The following is a 15,606-nucleotide window of genomic DNA, read 5'->3' on the forward strand; positions in this document are numbered from 1 at the left end:
AAATATCAGCACCCTCAGATATGCTGATGATACCACTCTAATGGCAGAATGTGAAGAGGAGCTAAAGAGCCTCTTGATGAGGGTGAAAGAGAAGAGTGAAAAAGCTGTTTGAAATGCAACATTCAAAAAATAAAGATCATGGCATCCAATCCCATCACTTCATGGGAAATAGAAAGGGAAACAGTGGAAACAGTGACAGATTTTATTTTCTTGGGCTCCAAGATTACTGTGGACAGTGACTGTAGCCATGAAATTAAGATACTTGCTCCTTGGAAGAAAAGCTATGACACACGTAGACAGCATATTAAAAACCAGAGATATCAGTTTGCCACCATAGTCAAAGCTATGGTTTTTCCAGTAGTTATGTGTGATGTGAGAGTTGGACCATAAAGAAGGATGAGTGCCAAAGAATTGATGCTTTCAAATTGTGAGAGTCCCTTGGACAACAAGGAGATCAAACCAGTCAATCCTAAAGGAAATCAACCCTGAATACTCATTGAAAGGGCTGATGCTGAAGTTCCAATACTTTGGCCACCTGATGGGAAGAGCCAACTCATTGGAAAAGACCCTGATGCTGGAAAAGATTGAGGGCAGGAGGAGAAGTGAGTGGCAGAGGATGAAATGGTTGGATGGCATCACCAACTCAATAGACGTGAATTTTAGCAAACTTCAGGAGATAGTGGAGGACAGAGAAACCTGGCATGCTGCAGTCCATCGGGTCCGCAAAGAGTCGGACATGACTTAGCAACCAAACAGCAGCAAATACGTTAGTATAGTCCTGCAAAGTACAGCCTAAGTATTTAGAATATTTCTCTTCCTAAATATTTAGGAAGAGGAAACTCTTGAATTTGTTAAAAATTATATAATTGGAATAATTGTTCTTTGAGGATTTCCTGTGGTTTCTCCTGCCAACAAAATAATAGGTTACATATGGTTAAGAAATTAGATCAGATTTGAGGAATTACTTGCTTTTTAATGTCATCCATGCGATGCTGCTCAAGATGAGAGGGGACTGGTGGGGTGAATGCTGAGGCATGTTTGTTCTTGCGCCACAGCTTTATCTTATGACCCAAAAACTGAAGTCTCCCCAGAGCAGAGATCACGTGGCAGCTGGGCCTGAGTTCTGTCTGGGGTCTGACTTGATGAGGCATCTGTGATGCATAGGTCCTCACCCTGCCCTGGCTTGGAGCTCTCCATGGTCCTGACCACAGAATCCAGGCTGCCCTCTGCAACGTGGCCTGAAATCGGCCCGGCCCCACCCCAACCCCACCGCAGCTGCAGAGTCCTGGCCAGGACCCTGGGGGTCCTGGCACATGCTCAGGACGTGGGAACGTCAGAATGCTGTCCAGAGGGCAGACCTAACCATCCTGTTTTGCCATTTTCCCACAGAGGAGACTTACCCACATTATTTGTACACTCAGTGTGGTCTTCTTGATGTCTTTCAGACAGAAACAGCCTCCGCCAGTCAAGAAATCCTCAAAAGTATTTTACCATGGATGTAGAAGATGAAGAAAACATGAGTAAGACCCAGGCCTTTCCTGTAGTGTCAAGTGGCTCATTTTTATATTAAAATCTTAGTGTTGTAAATTTATCCAATGGGACCGATTTGGGGAGGGTGATTTTTTTCCTTCGATACAGCCTCTTCACAGTGGCATGTGTTTAATTTTCATATATTCTCTACAGTAGGTTTCAGAGTCTGCTGTGGGCGTTTTCCTTACAGAGGTTTGTCTGAATTTTTATCTTCTTTTCGCCCTGGGGCCCCAGGGCACATGGCTGAAAGGAGGGGCCCAGCCTCCAGGCACACATGCCATAAAGCTGCATGCTTTGTGTCCCTGCTTGCTTCTCATAACAATGGCCCTGATTTCCATTTGTGTAAATCTAAGGTGGCCTTTGATATTGGCTGTGTGGGTGCCAGTGCCTAGAAGCTTCAGGTGCAGTGGGCTGTCCTGCACTTTGAGGGACACACAGGAGTCTCTTGGTCTTGTTTGATGAGCCTCAGGGCTGGAGTTGGCTGAAGAAGCCCCTCCTCGCTGCCCTCCCTGGGCCTTGGCTCCACCCTTGACACTGTTCCCTGTGAAGAGTCAGTAGACACACTTCTCTGTTCTATTTGTTGCTGATCCCGCGTAGCAGAGCAGTTAGATCAGGTTAAGTGTTCCCACAGAGGCTGGGGGTGTTCTGTAGGAGGGGTCACAGCAGAGACCCCAGAGTTCGGGTGTGTGTAATGTGTGCCCTTCCCTGTTACCTGTGCATGTTGAGATGTCCCTGGAAGAGCCCACGGGTGTAAGGGATGAACGGTCACTTAGGATGAGGACATACTTCAGCCCAGGGTCCCGCGGCCTCACCCAGAGCCTGCAGCCGAGGCATTGGGGTTAGCTTGTCTGCTCGCAGAATCCAAGCCTCTGTCCCCGAGGGTAGTGGGTACTGTGGGTTGCTGGGTCTCTGCCGGGTGACCCTGCAGTTGTGTGCCCTCATGTGGAAGGCCACCCCCAGGATACTGGCATGAGAAGACGTGACCAGGTGCGGTTTCAGGTCACCTGGCAGTGCCTCCTCCCACGGCGTGGGTGTGGCCTCTGGCTGCCCGCACTTTCTCCAGGCTACTGCCCCAGCAGTCACTCTCAGGAGGCTTTGGGGCCAATCCACTCCCCACGCCCACTGTCACCCACGCAGCCTTCCCCCTGCCATCAGGACTGTGAGCTCTCGTCCACAGTGCTGGCCGTCGGGTTTGGGAGGAAGCATCACAATGCTGTAGGTTATGTAACTGTCCCCAGACTGCTCTGGGGGTCAGTTACCAGATAAAGAATCCTTCTGAATACGTTTTCTGGAAGGATAAGCTGCTGGTTCTAGTGCTGAAACTGAAATGCCAGTCCCATATTTTTCTGTCATTTTGAAAGCAATGAAACATTTTTATCATGATTAGTATTCACATTTATAAAATAAAATAGCACGATATGGAAATAGAAAGCATCTATTTAAGAAGAGTTGTGAGGGTGGGATGTCTTCTTGTAGTTCTAGTGTTTTATTTGCCTTTATGTAGAAGTGTTTTTAGAAAAGTAGAGCATGAGTAGTATTTCCGAGCTTCTGAAGCACATGAGAACGTAGAATTCATGTGAACTGAAGCACATAAGAATGTAGAATTTATATGAACTCTCTTGTAGAAAGTGTATTTTTCTATAATCAACACTATTTTTATTTCTTAAAGGAAAGCATTGGTTTCAGAGAGTATGAACATTTGATTAAATGTATGTCAGAATGTTTATCATGACTTCTTAACTGATAATTCTGTTTAGCAGTAACACGAGAATGTATGCAGCCATGCAATGTGCCATGTTCTCACTCACTTGTTAATCTAAACTCTATCTTGCTCTGCCCTCTCTAACCTTCTGTTTCCTTTGAGCACCGAAAGGAGTAACCTATTGAGCTTTTGCTGGAGGATGTTATAAATGAAAATTTAGTGTTCATTCCGTCAGCTTTGTCAACTGGGAGAAGTGGTGTGTGTGTCAGGTGTACCTCGGAGACAGTGAGTCATAGGAAGGCTTGAAAAGTGAAAGTGAAGTCGCTCAGTCATGTCTGACTCTTTGCGACCCCATGGACTGTAGCCTGCCAGTCTCCTCCACCCATGGGATTTTCCAGGCAAGAGTACTGGAGTGGGTTGCCATTTCCTTCTCCAGGGGATCTTCCCGACCCAGGGATCGAACCCTGGTCTCCCACAACGCAGGCAGACTTTACCGTCTGAGCCACCAGGGAAGGCTTAGCAGTGTCCTAATCTCACCACAGTGGAGATAGAGTCAGTCTCCCTGTGGCTGTGTTTACATCAGCACCATTCTTGCATCTCAGTGAGGATGGCAGCCCGGGAGCCCGGGAACTTGAACTGTGGACACTGGCAGCTGGGGACCCAGACTTGCTACCACATTAAGCGCCTCCCAGGGGTCCAGCTGGTAAAGGTCTTTACGGCTATCCTCAGCCTCCTTAGCATGGTCAGAATCTACTTTCACATTAAGTAATAGAAACGGCCTCCTTAGCATAGTCAGAATCTTCTTTCACATTAAGTAATAGAGATGGAGCGGGGGGCACCTAATGGGGCACCTGTAAACCAGCTTATGATTGTCAGCAATATTCCGTTGCTGAAAACACTTGTGGTTTCTCAAAAGTTAGCAGTAGGGCTTTAAATACATTCACATCAACAGTATTGTAAAGCCTGGTGGTCATTAACCTTGTGCTTCCTGCAGCCAGTGGCCTATGCAAGCTAACCAGGAAAACAAGAAGTTACTGCTTTTTCTCTTTTCCAAAAGGCTTGATAAACTTAAAAGGAAGAGTGAGTGCTTTTTTATTCCCATTTTTTTGAAATTAAAATCATATTTATTTTGCCATGAACTTCTAGAGTTCTAAAATTATTTATATTAGCTGTAAAAATAAACTACCTTTAAAAGGTAATATAACCAAATTATTTTGCAATTTCATCAAATATTTGTTTTTCTAAAAAAGAGCACATTGCTAGCCTCAGGAAGTTAGGAAGCCGTGGCCACCACCGGCAGTGTCAGTCTTCATGTCTGGCCTTATATGTTTTTTTCTATCATGGGGTGTATTAAGGATTCAGAGGCAAATCGGTCCCCATAACATATTGAAAAAATGTTAACTGAGCACCAGAAGCGAAGCTGTGTCCTTCAAAATAATTTCTAAAAGGCCAGAACACTTTACATAAATAGTTTTCTAAGACTTTTCCATGAACCAAATCAAACAACTGCGCATATTAATTGAATATTTGAAACCAGAAAAACTAAATGACTTGTGAGTGCATATTTTACATCATATTTTCTCTTCTGGAAAGGCTGCAGTTGAAAGCCCAACATGGGTATAGTATGAGAAACAGCCTTGAAAAGGAGGAAATGCTAGAATAAAAGGCACTTTGTTGATACTGATGTTAGATTATTAATGTAAGGTCTTCTTGGATTAGTTTATTCCACATTTTGATAAACTTGAATAGATACCTTTAGATGCTTCAGAATATTCTCATAGAAAAAGATGATTTAAAGATTCACCTTTTGATGCAAAAGCAGTCGTTGATACTAAATAGAAACAGGATTAGCCATTATTTAGCAGAACATCAAACTGCTTGTTCCAGCGTAGGTGGATAGTTCTGTGGTTAAAAGTGCAGCCAGGAATAAGATGTATAAGCACACATCACTTAACCAGTTACAAAGAGAGATAAAGGAATCTATAAATTTTGCATTTACAAGATCCTGCAACGAAGGCGTTGTAAGTTACTCTTTCTGGGCACCGCAGGTTCAAGCAGCACAGATGTTAAGGAAAACTGCAATGTGGACGGCGCGCCCCCCAAGGACGGCAGCGCCCCAGGGCCTGGTGAGGGTGCCCCGCTCTCCAACGGGGGCGGCGGGGGCACCAGCAGGAAGCGGGCCCTGGATGAGGGCAGCAACGGCCATGCCAAGTTCCGCCTGAAGAAGCGGAGGAGGGCGCCAGGGCCAGCACTGCCCAAGAATGCGCTAATGCAGCTGAATGAGATCAAGCCCGGCTTGCAGTACACGCTGTTGTCGCAGACGGGGCCAGTACATGCGCCCCTCTTCCTCATGTCCGTTGAGGTCAATGGACAGGTGTTTGAGGGCTCCGGCCCCACCAAGAAGAAGGCCAAGCTGCATGCGGCCGAGAAGGCCCTGCGCTCATTCGTCCAGTTCCCCAACGCCTCTGAGGCCCACCTGGCCATGGGCCGCAGCCTGTCCACCAACGCGGACTTTACGTCTGACCAGGCCGACTTCCCTGATGCGCTCTTCAACGGTTTCGAGACGCCCGACAGGTCGGAGGTGCCCTTCTACCTGGGCTCCAATGGCGACGATTCCTTCAGCTCCAGCGGGGACCTCAGCCTGGCCGCGTCCCCAGTGCCCACCGGCCTGGCCCAGCCGCCCTTGCCTGGGCCCCCGCCTTTCCCGCCACCCAGCGGGAAGAACCCTGTGATGATCTTGAATGAGCTGCGCCCGGGACTCAAGTATGACTTCCTCTCAGAGAGTGGGGAGAGCCACGCCAAGAACTTCGTCATGTCCGTGGTCGTGGACGGCCAGTTCTTTGAAGGCTCTGGGAGGAACAAAAAGCTGGCCAAGGCCCGGGCCGCACAGTCCGCCCTGGCAACTATCTTTAACTTGCACTTGGATCAAACCCCGTCTCGCCAGCCCATCCCCAGCGAGGGCCTGCAGCTGCACCTGCCGCAGGTGAGGAGGGCCGCTGAACGCCGTGTGTGGCTAATGCTCTGAGACAAGCTGTGGTTGTCGGGGTCACTGTTTCTCTGCCACCCTGTCCCCAGCAGAGAGAGAGCTCCCGTAGCCAGGCTGCCAGGTGGCCTTCCCTTCACAGTGCTGCTTGTGTGCTCACGGGGAGCCCAGCCAAAGCCAACGCCAACAGGTGCTCTGTGGTCAGTGCTCCCCATGGTAGGCAGGCTGAGGTGCCCTCACCTTGTTGCCCACCCTGTGGTGACCACACCCCCCAGAGCCTGTCTCAGAGGAGCAGGGAGGGCAGGAGAGGGGCCAGAGCCCTGCGCCTGTCACAGCTCAGTGGTCTCCTCCCTCCACGTCTCACATGGAACCCCAGGTATGGGAAAGGTGAGGCCAGCCGGTCAGCAGCTGAAACCCAAGTTGGGGTCAAGGTACCAGGGCCTTGTGGAGTGTGTCCAGGCAGAGGCCAAGCCTCCACAGTGGTGAGCACGTGTCAGAAGGGCTGGGGCGTTGGGGCCTCCACAAGTGCTCCAGAGCCCCAGGGTCCCAGGGCTGTCTGCACCTGGAGTCCCTGTGGGGTCCCTACAGCTCTGCCTGCTCAGCCACAGGTGGGCATTGCTGTTAGTTTGGTCTTGGACAGGGCACGGAGCAGGAAAATCAGGTGAAGAGGGGAGGGGTCATCTCAGGGTGAAGAGAGGGTCATCCCAGGGTGAGGAGAGGGGTCATCTCAGGGTGAGGGGAAGGGTCATCTCAGGGTGAGGGGAGCGGTCATCTCAGAGTGAGGGAGGGGTCATCTCAGAGTGAGGGAGGGGTCATCTCAGGGTGAAGAGAGGGTCATCTCAGGGTGAGGAGAGGGGTCATCCCAGGGTGAGGAGAGGGTCCATCTCAGGGTGAGGAGAGGGGTCATCTCAGAGTGAGGGAGGGGTCATCTCAGGGTGAGGAGAGGGGTCATCTCAGAGTGAGGGAGGGTCATCTCAGGGTGAGGAGAGGGATCATCCCAGGGTGAGGGGAGGGGTCATCTCAGGGTGAAGAGAGGGTCATCTCAGGGTGAGGAGAGGGGTCATCTCAGAGTGAGGGAAGGGTCATCTCAGGGTGAAGAGAGGGTCATCTCAGGGTGAGGAGAGGGGTCATCCCAGGGTGAAGAGAGGGTCATCCCAGGGTGAAGAGAGGGTCATCTCAGGGTGAGGAGAGGGGTCATCCCAGGGTGAAGAGAGGGTCATCTCAGGGTGAGGAGAGAGTCATCTCAGGGTGAGGAAAGGGGTCATCCCAGGGTGAGGAAAGGGGTCATCCCAGGGTGAGGAGAGGGGTCATCTCAGGGTGAGGAGAGGAGTCATCTCAGAATGAGGGAGGGGTCATCTCAGGGTGAAGAGAGGATCATCTCAGGGTGAGGAGAGGGGTCATCCCAGGGTGAAGAGAGGGTCATCTCAGGGTGAGGAGAGGGTCATCCCAGGGTGAGGAGAGGGGTCATCCCAGGATGAGGAGAGGGGTCATCTCAGGGTGAGGGAGGGATCATCTCAGGGTGAAGAGAGGGTCATCTCAGGGTGAGGAGAGGGTCATCTCAGGGTGAGGAGAGGGGTCATCTCAGGGTGAAGAGAGGGTCATCTCAGGGTGAGGAGAGGGTCATCTCAGGGTGAGGAGAGGGGTCATCTCAGGGTGAGGAGAGGGTCATTTCAGGGTGAGGGAGTGGTCATCCCAGGGTGAGGAGAGGGGTCATCTCAGGGTGGGGGGAGGTGTCATTTCAGGGTGAGGGAGGTGTCATCTCAGGGTGAGGGAGGGGTCATCTGTGGTGAAGATGAGTCATCTCACGGTGAGGAGAGGGGACATTTCAGCGTGAAGAGAAGGGACATTTTAAGGTGAAGGGTGATTCATGTCACAAGAAGGTGAGGGGTCATCTCAGGGTGAAAAGGGGACATTTCAGGGGGGGCTCTGAGGAGAGTGAAGTAGAAAGAAATGCTTAGTTATCTCAACACCCTAGAACTGTTTGGTTATTTATCGCTTCTTTTCATGGAAATGCAACATCTTTCTGGTCTATTGTGAAGATGTTTATTTCAGGGAGAAATTCTCACCCTGTTCTCTAATCCTTTCTATCAACATATGATTCGGTTTGAGGATAAAATACACATTGATGTGATGAGAAGGTATGGAGGAGCCCAGGTTGACAGGCCAGCCTGCACTCCCCCAGGAAAACTCACCCCCGTCCTGCTTTGGGGGACCCTTTCTCAACTGTGAAAGAAGAAACTTTATTTATTTATTTATTTATTTTTGCTTAAAGCAACCAAAACAGCATCAACGTAAAGTAATATATTCAAAGTATATTACTGTTTTTTTTTTAAATGAACCAAGTAACTGCTTCCCGTGTTAGCCTCTTGTTATATGATTTATAAGGACTATTGGTCCATTTATCGTTGCACACATCAGGGGCACCAGCTCTCGAGGGACTTTATTTTCAAGTTGACTATTTGATGCAGTCTTTCAGCCGAGGTTCATCCATGCTGTGGTCATGGTGACTCCTGACATGTGCCGTCTTCTCCTAGTGTCAGCAGTCATGTAAAGAGACTGGGGTCATCAAAAGCTGCATGGGAGTCACCTGTAGGGGGAGGGATGCGTGTGCGTGCATGCGTGTGCAGTGGCAGCCTGCTTCTGTCCTGGCTGTGACAGCAGTGGGGAGCAGTGACTAGAGCTGCTGGCTTGGAGGGGCCTCATCAGCCCTGCCCAGCTGCCTCTGTGGCCCAGGCCAGCCAGGTCTGGGGAGGTGAACTGTCTCCCCCCATCCCCTACTGCTTCCAGGGGCCCCAGGGTGGCTCCCTGCCCCCAAGCGGTACCCAAGGATGCAGTCATGCCCTCCTCAGAGGACCTGTGGGCGGCCGTCAGAAAGTCAGTCCACTTAGTGTCATTTCTGGACTTGACGGCCTTTTCCAGACATACATACTGGGAGTGAGGCGTCCTGCTGTCTTCCTGGGGTCACCCTGAAGGATGTGGGGGGGCTGTCCCTGGTCCCAGGGACTTGTTGCTTCTGCGTTACCTTCATGCTGCATTGAGAGATTATAAAGTCAGATGGTACTGCCCACGTGGTGAGCACAGGGCCATCCATGAACTTGATGAACGTGGCCCAAACAAGGCGTCCCAGGAGCCCACCCAGTCCCCACTGACTGTGAGAGCATGCTTGCTGTGTGACCTTGTCCGCCCCAAAACTGGAGGGAGGGGCTTCATGCCAGTGTGTCAGGGGGATGGCTGGGGGGGCACTGCCCAGGCAGAGGCGTGGCAGCAGCCCAGACTCTCCATCAGCCCATCTGGAGCTCCTTACCCTGTAGGGGGGCCGCTGTCTCCTCTCGCTCACATTCCTTCTACTTCCTGTCCTGTGCTCAGTCTCGCTGCCTTTCTTGTGCTCACCCATGGCCTTGCTCCTCTTCCGAGGGTGCAGGGTGGGGTCCTGGCCCTGTCCCTACTCTCCTGTCCCCCTCCTACTCGGCTGTGAGCACTATCTTCTGGGGCTCGTTGCTGGTGCGGGGATGAGGCAATGTCCTGACGACTGTTCTTTCCAGATAAACTGCCATTGAGGATGATGGCTCTTCTGTCCACTCAGGAGTGTTTCATTGAGGGCTTAGCTGGGAACTTGAGACAAGTGTGAGCTGCTGGGACATGGGTTCCATGTGACTCCTTGCACCTCCTTCCATCAAGCATTGTTCCCAGAACACGGGGTCCCTCAGTCCATGCTGTGGAAGAAGGACCAGGTCCACACTCTCGAAGCCGTTTGCTCCCAAGTGCAGTGCTGCACACCCCCCAGACGTGACCAGCACTTGCTGTGCATGAGTGGTCCTGCAGCTTTCCCCCATTGTCCCAGCTAGGGGACAGAGCCCTCGCTTATGGGCTCTGAGCAGTGCTGCACTCTGGTCTCAGATGTGGAAGTAATAGGCACAGGTGGACTGGTGCCTTGGGAGGGAGGTGCTGAGATATGGTTTCCCTTCTGACTCCCCTTTCCTTCCTGAGTGTCCCCTGCAGGGCCGTTCTGGCCTCCACCCTGAGGTGACCAGTCGGTCCCTCCTGTGGTTGTACTTCCTCCAGAAGCCCTACTGCTTGGGGAATGTGGCTGCAGGACTCAGAGCTCTGGCTCCAAGCCACAGAGGGAGGGAGGCAGGTGACCTTGCCGCCCTGGGCCTGGGTTCCCCCTGGAGACAGGGCTGGGATGGAAGGCCTTAGCTGCTCTGTGCTGCTCCCATGTGGCTGGGCTCCTACCATCCTGTCTGTAGAGACCCTCGTATGCTCCTTGGATGCCTGTTTCCAAGAAATGTCTTGGAAGAAAAACTGCACACACACACACACACACACACACACACACACACACACACACACTCATTTGCCAGACCTACCTTGTGGCTCAGAGAAGAAGCCCCAGAATGTAACCCCAGAGGGCACACACACACACACACACACACACACACACACACACACTCATTTGCCAGACCTACCTTGTGGCTCAGAGAAGAAGCCCCAGAATGTAACCCCAGAGGGCGCTGACCCCTTCTTGGTCCTCAGGTCCTTGCTGATGCTGTGGCCCGCCTGGTGCTGGATAAGTTTGGGGACCTGACAGACAGCTTCGCCTCCCCCCACGCTCGCAGGAAGGTCCTTGCTGGGATCGTCATGACAACAGGTAACCGTGTCAGCATGTGTCCACTGCCTGTTCTCACGCTTAATGAAGAAGACACGCTCTCAGTCTAGAGAAGTCTCTGACAGCAGAAGGAGGCTACTTTTTCGTTCTCCTTCAGAATATCTGCTGTGTGTAAATAGAGGAGCTGCACTTGTTTTTTGCCCACCATTTCATCTGTTTAACCTGAGTATTTTGTTTGGAGAAAGCGTCCTGTATTAGTATTTGAGTCCAGTAATCTTACCTGCATCATCTTGAGCGAGTCTGGGAAATGCAGTAGACCTGTTGGTTTTCGCTTCACTGAGAGTAGCCATTTCTGGTGTGTCAGTTCACATCATTGTTGTCAGATAAGCTTCCCTGTTCCCTTCCCCACGAGAGGAGGCTTCCGCAAGCATAGGGAGTCCATGGGGGAAGCACGCTCGGGGACAGCAACAGAAATCCAGCTGAATTTGCCCCTGAGTTCCCAGCTGTGAAGGGATCCCTCCCCAAGTCCTCTTCCACCTTCCAGGAGTGAGTTCCCTGAGCAACATCTACACGGACCACTCCTGGGAGCAGGAACCACAACCACGGCCAGTGCCTGCATCCCTGGGGCGGCCGGAGGACCTTGGGCTCCTGGGGGCCGGGTCTGGGACTGTCTCGGGGCCCTCTCTTCTTGGAGTATCCTCTCAACCCAGCTGGCTGAGCTGATTCCTGGAGAGGAATCACGAGACGGTTTCTCCTGTGTTCCAGGCACAGATGTGAAGGACGCCAAGGTGATCAGCATCTCCACGGGAACAAAATGCATCAATGGCGAGTACATGAGTGACCGTGGGCTTGCACTCAATGACTGCCACGCGGAGATCATAGCCCGCAGGTCCCTGCTGAGGTTTCTCTACACGCAGCTTGAGCTTTACTTAAAGTGAGTGTCTGAGGAAATGGGTGAAGGAAGCTGTTTTCCATAAAAAAAATTTTCTTCCAATCCAAGTGTATTGCATCCTTTTCACTGTGTCTATCATCACTGAAAAATTCTCAACATAGTAACTTTCTAGGTTACAGGTTGGGATCCCTTTTGCCCTTGAAGCTCATGCTGTCAAGTAGAGTTGGCTGAGTTATATAACTCACATGCCCACATACATACCCACCACGTTTGCAGTCAGAGGGGTCATGTCTGTGTTCCAGACCCCAGGCTTTTGCTTTATACAGGAATAAGTGCTGGGGAGGTCACTGTGCCCGGACGGCTGACTGTGAGTCTGACTGCTTCCTGCCCCAGGCCATGTCCTACTCGCAGCCTTTCTGTTCTGAGGTTGTGAATGAGGAGAATGGGGTCACTTGTCTATTGATGACCTGTCTCATTGGTGAGCAGACAGAAGCCATGCTAATTATCATAAACACGTCAAGTAAATACCGCAGTGCAAACTTATCTTACCCTGTTGAAAACACTGGCCTTTGAAATTCATCATAAGCTATGAGAGACTGAATTTTGATTGTGTTCAACTTTAAGGTTTATCTTTGCAACTTACTCCTTTCAGTAGCAAAGATGATCAAAAGAGATCCATCTTTGAGAAGTCTGAGCGGGGCGGCTTCAAGCTGAAGGAGAATGTCCAGTTCCACCTGTACATCAGTACCTCCCCCTGCGGGGACGCCAGGATCTTCTCACCACATGAACCCATCCTGGAAGGTACCACGCCAGGCTCGGCGGCAGCCGCCGCTTCCCAAGAAAGTTCATGACTGTGTTGTAACAGAGAAAAGGACAAACCTGTATTAATGTTGTTTCTTCTTCAAAAATTTCAACCTTGGATGTGGATCTGATAGGAATGTATAAAAACATGAAGTTTTCTTCTCAATTAGTAATTTGAAATTTTTAATGAATGAAAATGTGGATTCAAACAAGAAATTAGAATAGAGTGAGGATATTAAATCAAAATTGTGTTCGGATTTTGAATTTGGATGACACGCATCTCTAGATTGGAAATGCACATCGTGGTCCATGTTTCTGGTGGGCTGTGATATCACGAGAGTGTGACCGAGCCTCAGAAGCAGGTTGTCGGAGGGCAGGAAGGCCACGCTCTGTCCTCCGTGTTGCTCTCATTCTTGTTCCTGCTCTTGTTTCATAGTAATTTGTATCCACAGCCCTGCTTACAAGCTTAAGCATTATTTGTTCCAAATAGATTACATTTGATTACATTATTTTTCTTGATTATAAAAGCAACATGTGGAGACTTCCCTGGTGACCCAGTGGCTAAGACTTCTCGCTCCCAATGCAGGGGGCATGGGTTTGATGCTGGTCAGGGAACTAGATCCCAATGCTGCGATTAAAGATCCCACATGCTGCAACCGAGATCTAAGATCCTGCATTCCACAAAGAAGACCCAACACAGATAAATAAACAGATAAATAAAAATTTTTAAAAAGAAAAGACAAAATTATAAAAAAAATTTAAAAAGCAACAAATATGCACTGTAGAAATTGCCAAATATTTTTAAAACATAAAAAATAACATTTAAATCACCGTATTCATGTAAAAAATCTCTGGGTGTTTGTGAATGTTTCCTATGGATTTATTTCCACATCTCTCTAGATTTATTTTTGAAAATTTAAATATGCACCAAAGAAATATAGCAAGTACTCTAATATCCATCACCTAGAATTAACAAATGTCAGCCTTGTGTTCTGTCTGCTTCAGCTAGTTTCTAATCCTAGAAATACATCATTTGGTTAAAGTGGTGGTGGTGGTGGTGGTGGTTTAGTTGCTAAGTCGTGTCTGACTCTTGTGACCCCACGGACTGTAGCCTGCCAGGCTCCTCTGTCCATGGAGTTTTTCAGCCAAGACTACTGGAGTGGATTGCCATTTCCTTCTCCAGGGGATCTTCTCGACCCAGGAATCAAACCCAGGTCTCCTGCATTGCATGCAGATTCTTTACCGACTGAGCTATGAGGGAAGACCCTGGTTAAAGTGGAGGCCCTCTTTTCTCCCAGCCACCAAGGGAACCATTTTTGTGAATTTGGTTTGTATTGTATCCTCCTGTCCAATTTTTTGTGCTTGCATTGTACGCACATGCCTTAGGTGCATGTAGAATGAACACATCCACACGTGCGTGTGAGCTGTATTTTGAACTGATAGAGTGTTGTTAGACATGCTTTCTGGTGAGTTAAATAGGTGATCGACCAGCAGACACTCTCAAGAGGACCTTGTGTCTCTGTCTTAGAGCCAGCAGACAGACATCCGAACCGAAAAGCCCGTGGACAGCTGCGGACGAAGATAGAGTCTGGTGAGGGGACCATCCCTGTTCGCTCCAACGCCAGCGTCCAGACGTGGGACGGGGTGCTGCAAGGGGAGCGGCTGCTCACCATGTCCTGCAGCGACAAGATGGCGAGGTAAATCCCCTCTGACATGCTCCCGGGCCCGCCCCCACCCCTGCACGCCTGGGTGCCCCAGGGTGTTTCCAGAGACACCTGGGCATATGTCCTGCAGATTCACTGAAGGACTCAGGTTTTAAAAGGTGCTTCAGGGGCCACCTTGAGAGGAGAGGTGGGGTCTTATGGAGGTCTTTTGGGTTCTTATGGAGGCTTCACTACAAAGGCACCATTGATTAAAATCATGGCTGTTGGTATGGGAACTCAACCTCCAGTGCCTCTCCCCTACCGGGAGGTCAAGAGAGTGAGGCTGAAAGTTCCCACTGTTTGTAATCACGTATTTGGCTCCACAGCTAACCAGCCCCCCGTCCTCAGGTGGGTGACACAGTCTACCTCATTAACATAGACACCTTATGGTTAATCACTTAGGAAGTTCCCAGGGCCTGGGAGCTGTGAGCCAGGAACCCCAGAAGAAGACCAAACGTATATAAGAAAAATATATTTTTGATCATCTGAATGACCAAGTGTACTTTTCTGATAAATCACAAGATCAGTTATTGTAGCTTCATAGTAGGTCTTGAGGTCGGATAGTCAGTCCTCTAACTTTGTTCTCCTGTATTGTGTGGGCTCTTCTGGGCCTTCTGCCCCTTAATGTAAACTTCGGAATCAGTTTGTCAGCATCTGCAGAATACTGTGTTAGAGTCTTGATGGGTTTGTGCTGAGTCTGTAGCTCAGGTTGGAAAGAATCGAATCTTCCTTTCCATGAACATGGGCTCTCTCTCCATTTACTTAATTCTTTGATTCTTTTGTCAGTTTTATAATTTTCCTTATATAGGTCTTATATTTTTGTTAGATTTTGTACCTAAATATTTAATTTTGGGAGGTGTTAATGTAAACAGTGTTGTGTTTTAAACTTCAAGTTCCACAAGTTCATTGTTGGTCATAGCTGATTTTTGATCAAAGTTCAAAGCCAGTTCAGTAGAGAAAGAATAGTGTTTTTAACAAATGGGACAACTGAACATCCCTATGTAAAAACAAACAAGTGTACTTCATATTTTGCACCATATACAAAAGTTAACTGAAAATGTGTCATAGACCTAAATATGTAAAAGTTTTAGAAGAAAAGAAGAGAAAATCCTGGCCACTGGGATGGGTTATGTCTTAGATGCAACACCAGAAGCATGCTCCTTGAGAGGAAAAAAAATGGTGTTAGACATCATCAAATTAAAAATTGCTTCTCTGAAGGACTCTGTTAAAAGAATGAGAAATAAAGTCACCAACTGGAAGAAAATATTTACATATTGTACATCTGATAAAGGACCTAGATCCACACTATACAAAGACTTCTAAAACCAACAAGGGGGAAAAACAGTTTTTAAAATGGGCAAAATATTTTAATGGACACTTCACCAAAAA

At 49.2% G+C, this 15,606-nt stretch overlaps 1 protein-coding gene across 23 annotated transcripts in view; it reads left to right on the forward strand.

Moving 5' to 3' along the window:
• Positions 1–15,606, forward strand: part of ADARB1 (adenosine deaminase RNA specific B1) — a 113,771-nt gene that overhangs the window by 74,001 nt on the left and 24,164 nt on the right. For 13 of the 23 annotated variants that reach the window (XM_081570182.1, XM_081570177.1, XM_081570172.1 and 10 more), the window contains 6 exons: positions 1,446–1,520; positions 5,281–6,215; positions 10,749–10,863; positions 11,587–11,755; positions 12,366–12,514; positions 14,043–14,211. In XM_081570182.1, the coding sequence (XP_081426308.1) occupies positions 1,493–1,520; positions 5,281–6,215; positions 10,749–10,863; positions 11,587–11,755; positions 12,366–12,514; positions 14,043–14,211 (1,565 nt within the window). In that variant the 5' untranslated portion in view covers positions 1,446–1,492. Of the gene's footprint in view, positions 1–1,445; positions 1,521–1,683; positions 1,723–5,280; positions 6,216–10,748; positions 10,864–11,586; positions 11,756–12,365; positions 12,515–14,042; positions 14,212–15,606 lie in introns of all 23 variants that reach the window. The other 10 variants (XM_081570180.1, XM_081570170.1, XM_081570169.1 and 7 more) reach the window with 2 other exon arrangements.

Source organism: Giraffa tippelskirchi, chromosome 2 (genome assembly GCF_054371585.1).
Source record: "Giraffa tippelskirchi isolate mGirTip1 chromosome 2, T2T-mGirTip1v1.2.pri, whole genome shotgun sequence".
NCBI lineage: Eukaryota > Metazoa > Chordata > Mammalia > Artiodactyla > Giraffidae > Giraffa > Giraffa tippelskirchi.